We start from the raw sequence: 13,604 nt of genomic DNA, 5'->3' as shown, positions 1-13,604 counted from the left end.
CTTTATTGAGCCACACATATCCCCTCAAAGTGTTGTAAGTGAGGATTGAATTTGGGTCTACATTTAGAAACTCAAACTTCCTGCCAGTACACCATATTGAAAAGACATTTATTTTAAAATACAAATACCCTAAATCCATGTTTATTTATATCAAAGTTAACATAAGAAGAATAAAGCAGAAAAGAAAAAAAAATGAAACACAAGATAAAATTTTTCTTCTAATTCGTCAACTTTAATCATTATGCGCATTGGTTTCTATGCTATTACATTGGTTTTGAAACCACTATGTTGTAGGACTGTATGTTGTCGTTGAAGCTGGAATCCGAATTTATCTAATAATATTGTGTTATGCAGTGCTGACGCCGAAGCCACCACTGAAGCCACCTGAGCCTGTTGTGGTTCATGCGAACGATGGCTTCAGTAAATTTTATAATTTTTTTAATTTAAAACAAGAATATATATTAAAATATCATTTTTATGATAAAGATGAAAATTATATAAATAAAAAAAGATATTAATAACATTAGTTTTAATATATTAGTATAAAACTTAATATAATACTAGATTTTTAATAATATAAAAACACCCGCATCTTTTAAAATACCCCAATTTTACCAAACACCCCCATCTTCTCCACCAAACACCCCCCATCTTCTCCAATAGCCACTTTCCTCCTTCACCATGTTTCTTCCAACAAACAAGTCATTATGTTCTTTCTTCCTATTCACCAATTTCAAAATAAAAAAAGAAAAGAAAAGAAAAGGCATCATCCCTTCACCAGCTGCGACTAGGGTCGCCCCGGCTCTCACCGACGGGTCTGCTATGGTGTTCGCCACTGACATGCCTAGTTTCGGCCACTCGCGGCACAGGTGAAGCCACCACAACGCACAGTCTAAAATTAGCTTGCGCTGTGTTCCCGAGTATACTTATGGAGAGAAAGGAAAGGAAAGTTAGGTTTTTCCCTTCCTTTCTTTTCTCTCCTTTTTCATTTCTTCCCAACTTTCTTTCCTTCCTATTCTTTCCAGTTTGGAAAGAAACCAATCTCCACCAATTTACTCTTTATTTTCCTACCTTTTCTTTTCCTTTCCTTTCTTTTCTTTCTTTAAATGAATCTCTGGAACACAGGTATTCTTCTTTTCTTTCATTTCTCTCCTTAAATGAAACTTGGTAACACAACCATCTCATTATTTCCATTCATTTCATTTCCTTTCCTCCATTAAGTATAAACTCAGGAACACAAGAGCATTTTTAGCCTATTCCTTTTACTTTTGTAAGGAGGGGTGAGTAGATGAGAGGAAAAATGTTATATGAGAGCATTCTCATTCAATTCTCCATCTCCATCTCTATAATTACACTAAAAACACTATCTTTTCTCTCTTATTTTCAATTAAATAATACGTTTTTATACTTTTATCATTACATTTTCTCTCTCATTCACTCACAACCACTTTCAAAAACATTAAAAAATTATAAAGATGAACAGTGTGCTTCTCCAAATTTAACCATGAACAGTAACATTTTCTCTCTCCTCCTCTCACAACCATTTTTAACCATCTCTAAAAAATGGAGAACCCCCTCACATAATTTGAAAAATCCACTGGAAATGCTCTGAGAAAGTTAAATTTGGGGTTTCATTATTCACACCATATAATTTTTTAATATTTTATGAAAATAGTTGTAAGTGGAGGAGAGAGAAACAATAATGATAAAGATATAAAAAATATTATTTAATTGAACAGGAGAGAGAAAAACAGTAATTTTTAGTGTAATTATATGATATATATAGGTATATGATAGAGAATAGGATGGAATGCTCTTCTCTCTCATTCTGTTACACTTTTTTGTATATAATATTCTTTTATAAAATATGGTTCATTTTTTGATGATCTATTGCTAATATTTTTTTTATTGATTAATAGCTATCTGATGTGACTGATTACTTATATTTTGTCAAACCCGATAAATTTGAGCCCGGTATACCCGACATGTATTTTTAATTAACAAACAGGCATACCCGAAACCCAATGGGAATTCCCGATATCCGACAAATACCCGATGAGTTCAGAACGAATTTGGGACGGGCTTTATTAATCGTGTATGGGTTTGAGAATACTTAAACACATCCTGAGACTGGCCCATTGTCATTCCTAAATAGGTTGGTTTGAAGGCAGTGTTTTAAGAGAAAATATAAAACTACCTTATTGGGTTTTACACATGGGATTGGGTTTACTAAGGTTTGGCCCATTAAAGCATGACCCGGCCCTAGTTCCTTTTTTTAGACAACGATATTGCAGGCTTGCAGCCATCTGATAGGGAGGACCACACAGAACAGGAGACAGGATGACTCTACATATACATAAATTGATAACGACTTAATCGCCCAAATTTTAGCATGTTTATTGAATATTGATTTGAACATGTTTATTGAAACATAATTAATCCTAATGTTAGTAAAACATATTAGAAAAGACCCTAAACATAAAACGAACACAACTTGGTTACGAAAGCTAATGGCGAGCCAGATCATGTGGCAAACGCCATTGTCGATTTGACCCAGTTGTCAGACTCACAGCTTACATCAATTGGAGCTCCAGAGCTCATCACTGAATCTTTTTCACCAATTTTAGTGATTCCATAACATTTTCTTTACTTTACAATAAAACGTGTAAATCACTAGAAATAGCAACCACCATGATAAAAACATTTCCATATATGCATTCCATAACACAAAACTGTATAGACAAAATGTGCTAACTTGACCTGACCAACAAAAATTCAAAATCATCTTCACCATCAAATTCTACTTCACAATCACCATATTCATCATCAAAAGTACTCACAATCATCCTCTTCTTCTTCCGGACGCGTAAACGCCTCTTTCCTCACTCTATTCCCAACTCCAGTCACCTTCTTCTTGCTCTTCGCACACGACTTCTTTCGTCCCACGACCGCCTTCTCCACCTCCACCTCCACCTTCACACCATCATTGACTCCACTTTCCTCCTCAATCTCATCATCAGAAATTTCAACAAACTTTTCATTAACTTTCAGCTTCGGCTTATTCACCGGCACAAACGGGTTCCAACTCCCGTTCCGAACCCCCAACATCACAAAACCCGAACACACATACTTCCCAACCTCCAAAACCTGAACCGGAGGCGGTTCGATCTCTAAACCCGTAAACGCCTTACCGCATTCGTCGTTCGGGCATTTTAAACAAAGCTCCACATAAACCCTAGGAAACTCAAACAGATAATAACAGTACGGACACACAGTCCAAAACTCATCCTTCAATTCATCATCATCATCGTCATCAAGTTTCTTCTTCTTCAAAGCCTCATCGAATTCACTCTTCTTCAAAGGATCCGATAACACGTGCCACGCGTGACTAACAACATCCAACGCTTCATTCGCAAAGGCGAATTTGTTAACGCTAGGGTTTAACAGTCCGTACAACTGATCGTATTTCCGTTTGATTAGAACAGAGTCGTGTGAGTACCGGTTGACTTGCATTACCTGGTACCAGTCGGGAATACTTCCGGCGAGTAAGACGGCGGCGACGGCGAGGATCTCGTTGACGCCGGGGAAGTGAGGGTTGAGTTGGTGGGCTTGGAGGGCGTATTTCCGGCAGTCGTCGAAATGCCGGCGCCGGAGGAATTGTTCCGACAGCCGGAGGAGGATTCTCGGGTCGGATCCAGGTGTGGAGTCCATTGGGTTGGGTAGGGGAGAGTGTGGGGAGACTGTTTGTTTATTAATGGAGGATGATGGGATATATGGAATCTGGGCCGTTGATTACAGCTGTCAGTGTCGGATGAAAATGGTTCAGGTGGTGTGGATGCTCATCAAATAATCGTAGGGGCGTAAATACATAGATTAATTTTCCTAAACTAGGGGTTTTTAGGAAAATCCAAATTTGAACCGAAATAAAAAAAAGTGGATTGTTCAGATTTTTCGTTTAATTGAATAAATAACATGTTTTTAGCTGTAGTTTCTTGTATTGTATGGTTATTTTGTTGGAACCAGACCCAATAGCATGAATGAAAAATTTGATCTCGACCACACGCAAAGAAAAACGCCTAAGCCCTTCACGTCACGCGACGCGGTGCTAGTAAGCGTGAAAATTCGTTTTCAACGAGCTAGTCTTCCAGCTTGACCAATTAAACACTCAAATCCATTACATTGACTTGTCTGATTGATAAGGAATGGACATGGACCATTTCCCTCCATTATAACACCAATTCCCATCATCCATTCGGTCTTTGCATAAATTAAGCGTTAGCTCGTGTTTTGACTCATTAAACGAATTGAGCTCGTATTGAACAAAATTATCAATATATAATCATGCTCTTACCTTTGCCCAGGCTTTACCGTAACTCAATTCACTCTAAATTACATTCTTGTTCTTCATTTTGGTGCTCAAGTACACTTAACTTTCAAAAGTCAAAACTAACCATCAATCTATTCTCTCTAGTTCCTCCTCCCCTGGTAATTAACTACTGTTTTTGTTTAATCTTCACCCCTGGAATGAAACTCCTCTGTCAACTCCATTTGATTGAGGTGTTTCATCCTCCAATTTGATTCAAGTTCGATTATATGGTTCATTAATGAATTTGGGACTTTGATTCATATAATAATCTAATCATGTTAAGGGTATTTTTTACATTTTGAACTTGTAGGAACTAAACTCAGCTTATTTCCCGGTTCGAGTCCGACAAAACCGAACTACTCGCTTATTTACTTTAAACTAACCAGTTTCGCTATTTCATTTCGGTTCGCTTATTTTTAATCGAACCGAAACCATCAAGCTTGACTAAGAATTATTTTAACCAAGTTTCATAAAAAACGAACCTTATTAACTAAAACTCGTTAAGACACTTAATCTTTTCCATATATTATCTTTACCCCGTTTCTCATCCAAAAACCCTAAACCATGAATTGAACCTTCAAACTTCGTACTCATTTATTTTAATCCAGTATTGATTATGTATGCTCAATTAACTAGGATGGCTCGTCATTCCGAACCAAACCGGTTCACTCACTTAAATCTATCTCATACTCGAACACACATGCTTACATGCGAATAGACAACCCTTTTTTTACTTTTAATGTCTTTGGGGTGTGACATTATTTTACAAAACAATTCATGACTATGTCTTTGCTTGTGATAATGCGTACATTGTGATTATGATATCGGCTATGTGTTTATAGCTTTTGGTTGTAGCGGTTGCTCTGCACATAGTTTATTTTCAATAATGAACACACCTTACGCATAGTTCATTCTCAATAATGAGCGCGCTTTTCCTCATAGTCCATTCTCAATAATGGACACACTTGTTTGTTACATTTTCATTACATTCTTATTATACATCAAATGACATGTGAATTGTATTTTCTCATATTACATAATATAAATCTTATGTGTGCTCACAACATTATGTTATTTTCATACATGTTACATATACTAATTGTTGAAGTATTTCAAGAAATGATGACCAATAGATCAGCTATGGACCTAGGATAAATAAACGAATATTAGCGATTGTTTTATTATGTTTGATTTGAAATTTGATGTACTGTATGAACCTTAATGCAACATGAATAAATATTATTTTAAATAGTGTTTGTCGGGGTGTGACAAGAGAGGGGATGATATGGAAACTCATGTGAGTTGAAGAAATAATCCTAAAAGCTTATTTTCAATCACATGTTTAAAGTGAAAAATTAATTTATGTGATTGTAAATAAAAGTTAATAAAAATGTAAAAGTTAATTACTTTTTTCATCTCTTCATAAACACATATATATAACAAATTGTTGTCTAAATTTTTAGTTTTTTACTTTGCCTATTTAATGTAACATGATACATTAGTTATGCTAAAGAAATAAAAAAGAAATTTAATTGTTTCGTTGAATTTATCTGAGTTTTCTCGACTAAAATAAGTTTTCTTTTATATATTAATTTTTTTATAGAAAACTTGGAGGATTCCGACTCTTCAAAACCATAGTAACGAAAATAACTTTTCTTAAAAGAACATTGATAATAGTCAAGTATTTCTTTAAATACATTGGAACTCAAAAAGTGGTGATTTAGGTTTTTTCTCTTTTCAGTAATTCGGTTGATTGAAATATAGATCAAATTCAAATTTCAGAACTTGAAAAACTCATTTGAACCGGTTTTTCAAATATTATTTGAATACATTCTAGACTTTCATATCAGAATAATTCATTCAGATATTATAACCCGAAACCGATCCAATAATCATTCTTGTTAGTATGATAAGTGGAACAAGAGGATCGATGCCCGTAATTTTATAAGTTGTTGAATTAGTCTGTGTAAGCTGTAACTTCAAGTTTCAAATTCTTTTTTATTTTTTACGATAAAGTGTAATTTGTTGCTAGACACTCTTAAAGGCATACCATCTCTAAACAATCTACCTTACTCAAATTCTAACCTCCCTTACAATAGCGTTGCCCATATTATAAAGCATGAACCTGAGCCAGATATCAAACTCAAGAACCACCCCGAAAAGAAGCTTCGAGCAAAACCCCATACCACCCATTAAAGTGACAATGACTTTAAATTTCAACCTCTGACTGTTACTATCTTTCCAAAATATTTGTAAAAAATAGTTCAATATGAAAAAAAAAAATAAACATAAAAGTTCATATATTCCTTCATGAAAGTCTACGGTCCTCATTACTCAATAATTCTTTGTAAAGATTATGAAGATTATTCTTATCACACACATAGAATGGTATCATATGCCATAAAAAATTACACAAAGGTAAATAGTAGTACACCTTCTGTCTCTTCGGTTTCCTTTTATACAACAGTCCTTTCTTCAAGGCCCCAAGAACCAGACCACCTCCCCCAGTTCACCCCTCATCCCTGACAATAACTCGACAACAAATAAATTCACTTCAAATCTCACATTCAGCCTCCAAACCTTCCATCTGATCTTCATGCTTTTTTTCATTATCTTTTTTATTTCTCAAATTTCTTGATTAATAATAACACCCCACCTTAACTAATCATCATCTTGACCATCTGGATTGGATAATAGAAGGTATCGGGTAAACCACTGATCTAGGGTTACTAATTTAAACCACTGATTTGTACTTATATCTAATTTTGGTAAAGAAAAATGCTATCTTTTTGTTTCTTTTTCCTTTTTTGAAACCTACACAATTAAATGTTTCCATTCATAGAAAATTACCCTTGATTTGAACACTGGCTTATTCATTGTTTTCTTAGTGGATTTGGATGCCAAAAATGGCTTGTGGCAGTGGAAGTATGATGGTTAGGGAAAAAGTACAGATTAAAAAAATTGATAATGCTACAGCAAGAAGGGTGACTTTCTCCAAGAGGAGAAGAGGGTTGTTTAAGAAAGCTGAAGAGCTTTCTGTGCTTTGTGATGCTGATGTTGCTGTTATTATCTTCTCCTCTAATGACAAGCTCTTTCATTACTCCAGTTCAAGGTATTAGGGTTTTTATTTTTATTTTTATTTTTTTTGTGTTTTTTTGCGTGTCAGTGTGTGGTATTATCATATTTTAATGTGTGATGCCTCATAATCTTTTGTGTACTTGTTTCTCTTGTATTTTGTGTTGTAGGGTTTATAATGAAGTTCTTTAATCAGGGTTTAGGATTCACTGTCTAGTTTGTGTGTTTAATTTGATTAAATTAATGCTTTGCTTATGATCTGATTGTCTGGAATCTAGTTTTCACAATGGATGTGAGACTGAGATTAACTTGGTTTGTACTTTATTCTGGTATAGTTGTTTGGCTGTTTTTATGAGCATTCATATGTTTCTTGGATTGTTTTTTATGACATAAGGGGTAGCAGCGCAACTTGTTGCCCGCTTGCCTTCTGTTTCGATGTAAAAAAAAGACATAAGTTATAATTCAGATGCAAGTAGCTGTAAATGAAAAACGCTGTTCAAAGGGGTGGAAGAGAGGGGAGGATGGTTCTATGTATGCACTATTTTTTACTGATTTTGTGATTCAAACCTATGATCTTTCTGTCACAAATGGAATTCAGATGAGTTGTTTAATAGATCTAAAGTAGCTTAGAGAAGAAACATTATCAGATGTCATTGTTCTCATGGTATTATGGCTGTTCTTTGAGATAAAATACAATTGTTTTGTGAGAAGTGTGAGAAGGCTTTAAAATAAAGCACACTACCTATACCATGTAAATAGGAAACTATACTTTAGAAACTACTAATCTCAACCACTAGATCATAGATCCAAGAGCCTAGATCTATTCTTATGCTTCTCACAAAACTGTTGTTTTTTATGTTAACGCTACCTTATATATGTATATATAGGTTGCAAATCGATGCAATTAAGATGTTTAGTAGATTTAAGTTAGCTTGGGCGAGAAGTAGAAGAAACAAACTCCTTTACATGGTCACATGCTATTTATACTTAGTGTCTTAGATTCCATTTATATGAAATGTTTGAAGCATGCTATATTTGTTACATGGTCACATGCCATGGAGATGTCAAGTATCTAAAGCATCTTTAGATAAAGGAGCACTAGAGGAATATGTGTATTCAAAGAATGGTGCACGTAAATAAGTAATTTTAATCGGAAAAGTTTAAGAAAAACAAGTAACTCATTTAATGCGATGTCCTTTAATTTCTAAAATGTAAAAAGAAAGGAAACATTTTGTTTGGCACCGTGGGAAGAGACTCAAAGAGGGCAATACAAACCTAAAGATTTTCGCAACTAAGCTTTTAAACAACCTAAAGAACTAGAGTTTGATATTCATTATTTAACTCTAGAATTTTAGGAAAAAAGTTGCTATATACCATATGACCTAAAAATGTCTAGCAATGCATCTTTCTAACAGAACACCCGCTGGTGCATTTATAAACTCATGTTATAGAAAAAGAATCACTGTTAGCTACGTGCAGATTTAGATACACTCTCGAGGCAAACTATGTTATTGTTCTCTTGAAGTTCTCCATCTATGAACATGTAACAAACTGAGCGATAATTTATATAAATTGATAGACTGTTTAGATCTTCTAAATTATATGTAATACTAATGATTTGATTGCGAAGGCTATGATCACGTGATTTTGTGGCATAAACATCCAGTGTACATATTAGTGTTTTTAATGCACGAATTTTCTTTTGCAGTATGGAAGAAGTACTTGAAAGGCGTAGCTTGCACTCAAAAAATATTGAGAAGTTAAACCAACCTTCTCTTGAGTTACAGGTAAGAATGGCCTTTCTCTTCTTGCTATGCAGATACTTCACAATTGTTATAATCATTTCTTTGTGTCTTATTGAGGCTTAAAGGAACCCATAAGGTTGTGACGGCCATTGAGCCAACTACTCTAGTCAAATCATAAAAATTAACCTTCACAAAGTATAGCTAAAAGACTGTAATAAAAAAAACATCTCTTTACTTTTAGTTTATTGCAATTTGTATTCTCATAAAATATGATGATCAAGTCTTGGATCTTTAGTTGAAAATTGATATTACATCACAATAATAACTATGGTCATGAATTTGGGAGTCAAAAAGGGATATAAATTCCTACTTTTTGTTTCAATGCAACCTATGTATAAAGATCTTGTTTTGTCATTCAGCTGGTTGAGGACACCAACTATGCCAACTTGAGCAAAGAAGTTGCTGAAAGAACCCTTCACTTAAGGTATACATTCATTAACGCACATACATGAATACACAGCTAGGGGAGGCTCAACTTTTTGGATGGCCCAAAGTAAAGATTGAGACCGGAACATGAACACTTAATCTAACAAATATTTATGTTCATGTTCGTTTATTTAAAAATGAACATTTGTGTTCGTTTGTTTAAAATCTAAATGAACATAACTGAACCAAGATAAACGAATATATATGAATATATATGAACAAATGTAAATGAATATATAAATAAAGACAAACGAACATAAATGAAAACACTTAAATGAACACAAATTAACAAATATACAACCTTTAAGTAGCTAGATGACTTATCTAGATAATATTTTAAGTATTTTCTATTAATACATAAACAAACATAAATAAACAGACATATACGAACATAAACGAACGTTGATGAACATAAATGAACGAACGGAACATGTGTCCATGTTCGTTCGTTTAATTAAATGAACACAATTTGTTTGTTCATTTTCGTTTGTTTATTAAATAAACGAACATAAACGAACTTCCCACCAAATAGTTCAAGGACAGTTCACCGAGCGTTCGGTTCGTTTACAGGCCTTCATCCAATAATACAATTTAGTTTATAATAAGAGTTTATATTTAATAATTAATACACATAAATTAAAGATGTGGCATTGTTATTACACTTCTTAAAGTATCATATTAATACCAAAATTGAAAAAACAAATTTAACTACAAAAAAACTAAGAAAAAAACTTCATTTTTTTATATTAGATTTTAGAATGTTGGTCTTCTTTTATTTCCTATGATCTTTTTGTGGAAACATAAGAATTTGGAATATATATGTTTTAGAAAATAGATTAAAGTAATTTATGAAAATTTGGGGCCCTCTCAGATTTGGAGGCCTAAAGCGGTGGCTTAATTTAGGTGCGTCCACTGTGGAGCTGCTCTTTTATGTGAAACAACTGTCTCTATATGTGTGTGTGCTTATGCATATGCATGTATGCTGTTTGCTAACGAGTGTGATTCTTTATTAAAAACAGGCAGTTGAGAGGGGAGGAGCTACAGGGATTAAGTATTGAAGAGCTGCATCAGCTTGAGAAGTCGCTTGAAGCTGGATTGAGCCGGGTTGTTACCAAAAAGGTGTAGTTGCTTTGTATTAATTTATGGTTATTTTTTCCTTCTGTATCAGGCAAAACTTGCAAATTTTACGATTTTTCAAAAGCTTTTAGGTTACGTTTACCTACATGTTTATTATCTCATGCAACGGTATTTTACATCATTTTCTAAACTATGTGTCTATTCAAATGTTTTAGTTGAGTAAATACCTTCTAATTTTCACTAAACTGCAACAATATCATCTAAAGCATTTTTTTTTGTTTGCAAATACATAAAGTTCTGAACACTTTTCATATAAAACGAAGTAAAAAAAGGTGTACAGATCATATGGTTGAATAAAGTTGATTGAGAAATGCCAAGAAGAGAGCCTTGCGAATGAGTCTTTGGACATGAGCTTATTTATAGTTCTACTGCATGTTACAGGGTGAGGTGATTATGAACGAGATTTATCGTCTTCAAGAGAAGGTCAGAACTCGAACTTAGTGATTTCATTTTTATACTTTGTTCTTAAGATAAATCATATATAAATCGTGTTAGAAATTTGTGACACATAAGGACATACCACTGCCTTTTAGTTTTGCAGAAGATCATTGTTTTAAGTCAATTATAAAACATGCAGGAAGAGAAACTCATGGAGGACAATGACAAACTAAGACAAGAAGTAGGAGTCATGTTCTCTAAGGCTAAGCTAGTTTTCTTTCTGTTTCCCATCTCTATTTGTATTAAGATAACAACACAAAATGTTTTTCTTTGCCACCTGTTCCTCATTACATTAAGGGTGTGGTTTAACATTGTTAAAAGTTGTACGAGTTTTTTAAGATGTTTTAACCAATTGTTATACTTTAAAGATGATTACAAGAAACACAAAAGCTACACAAAAATGGGTTGCTAAAGAAAAACATTTTTTGTTTTGTTTGACTGCTATATTTGTTTTTTCTAACATCTGAATGGTGATTGAAGCTTTTGACGATGTCTAATGCTCAAAAACGATTGATTTGTGATTCTGCTGATGATGGGGAATTATCAGAATCTACAGATATCTGCAACTCTGCCGGTACTCCACAAGATTATGAAAGCTCCGGTACCTCCCTAAAGCTGGGGTGAGCAAATTTCCTGGTATTTGGTTATTTTCTAAATTATAATATGCATTAATTAGTTGAGGGCTTGTCCTTTTATTTAATAAAAACCTGTCCTTTTAGTTGGTGTACATGCATGTAGTTTCAACTACATGTTTGATGGATCGAAAATGTTTTATAATTACATTAATCACATCATTTGTGGTGATGGTGCAGGCTACCTAACTCAAGGTGGTGAGAGCTTTATAGGATTTCTATAACTATCAAGTATGTAAATGCCCCCCCCCCCCCCTTCTCTCTCTCACATTTGGAGTTATGGTTGTTGGATGTACAATCCATGTTCTATTACAGACTGCTACAAATAAAAATAAATAAACGGTTGCAAACTATTAACGGTTTTTGTATAAAAGTTGCTCGCTACCATGGCGTTTAATCCATGTTTTGGATGATGCGTAAACATAGAGATGGATTATAGTGTGCGGACAACTGTGTTTAATCCATATTTTCTTACCATCCAAGAATGAATACCTTCGTTTAAGCGTATTTTTGGTGTTGAAAGTCTCAATTCTAAAAATTGCTTCTCAAACTTATGATATACTTATGCCGAGTGGCGTTTGATCTCTTCCGTTGCTTCTGATGTACTTTAACGGCTGATATATGCTGTTCAAAAAAATTAAAATACAAACTTGGCTAATATATCTGTATTGAAGCTGTTTGACCTTTTCATCAAGGATTCAAGGATCACAATTAACTTTCTGAGTTAATTATAGGGTCATGTTCTAACTTAAGCAACATGTTTGCTATCAATGATTTTCGATTTATAGCGTTTTGACTTCTAACACTAATTATTTTAAAAGCTTTCGGAAATCCTATAAATTGACGATTTTATTTTTTTAAATCAGATTCATATAAATAGTGATTTAAGATTACTTTTATAACCCGTCTGGGCCTCAACACTTCTGTATAATAACCTTTTTTTAATTTGTTTTTGATCGTGTTGCAATCAAAATTTACTTTTGTCTTTTGTAATCGTTTTAAATTCCTAATTTATTTATTAAAATTTACATTCCTAATTTTTTAATATATGTGACCGTATGGAGAACGTATGTTAGAATTTGACAATTAAAATTTTGTTTATTATCAAAATTATGAGGAGGGTCCATTAAAAGTTTGACTTTCAGTTAGCGTTTTTTTATGAAAGATTGTCTTGTTTCACACCTCAGCCTACAGCGGAATGCCGGGACGTGAACCAATTGTTTACAGCTCACAAGACACTATCATAACAATATATATATATATATATATCACAATTTCAAATTATTCTATTTCATATAATCAACAAAATGCCAATACAATTACAATAAATCCAAAAGAGATAAACCAAACCACTAAACAATTTGTGTTTTTACTGATATAACCTAAAGTCCAAACTACGTCTTCAAACACTTCAATCAACCAAGATATCCTACAATATACGTAAAAGTTAGAATATATTTGTCAACACTAGGTTGAGCAAGTAATCACCAGATTAAAATAATATATAAATATGATAAAAGTACGAATCATGCTATAATGAGTATCAACAATTAAATATAAACAAATAGTTGATGTCGTTTGACCATGATTAATCGAACACAATCAATGGCTACTAAGACTGCACAAATAATAAGTAGAGTTGTTGTTTGGCTATGACCCATCGAACACGATCTATGGCTACTAAGACGACGTATGATCATACTAAATGAGAAATACTGTGATGGA

The 13,604-nt window shown here is 33.5% G+C and overlaps 1 protein-coding gene across 1 annotated transcript; it reads left to right on the top strand.

Moving 5' to 3' along the window:
• The first annotated feature begins 6,838 nt into the window (after window positions 1-6,838).
• LOC143584817 (MADS-box protein JOINTLESS-like) lies at window positions 6,839-11,882 on the top strand. Its single transcript, XM_077066772.1, has 8 exons — window positions 6,839-7,073; window positions 7,255-7,478; window positions 9,150-9,228; window positions 9,606-9,670; window positions 10,692-10,791; window positions 11,191-11,232; window positions 11,387-11,428; window positions 11,728-11,882. Exons 2-8 carry the CDS (start codon window positions 7,264-7,266, stop codon window positions 11,869-11,871), a joined length of 687 nt encoding a protein of 228 aa, XP_076922887.1. The 5' UTR covers window positions 6,839-7,073; window positions 7,255-7,263; the 3' UTR covers window positions 11,872-11,882.
• Window positions 11,883-13,604: the final 1,722 nt, after the last annotated feature.

Source organism: Bidens hawaiensis, unplaced genomic scaffold (assembly GCF_021521415.1).
Source record: "Bidens hawaiensis isolate Kalapana, Puna unplaced genomic scaffold, B.hawaiensis_p1.1 tig00033471_1, whole genome shotgun sequence".
NCBI classification, from domain to species: Eukaryota; Viridiplantae; Streptophyta; class Magnoliopsida; order Asterales; family Asteraceae; genus Bidens; species Bidens hawaiensis.
This window is presented reverse-complemented; position numbering and strand designations above follow the sequence as displayed.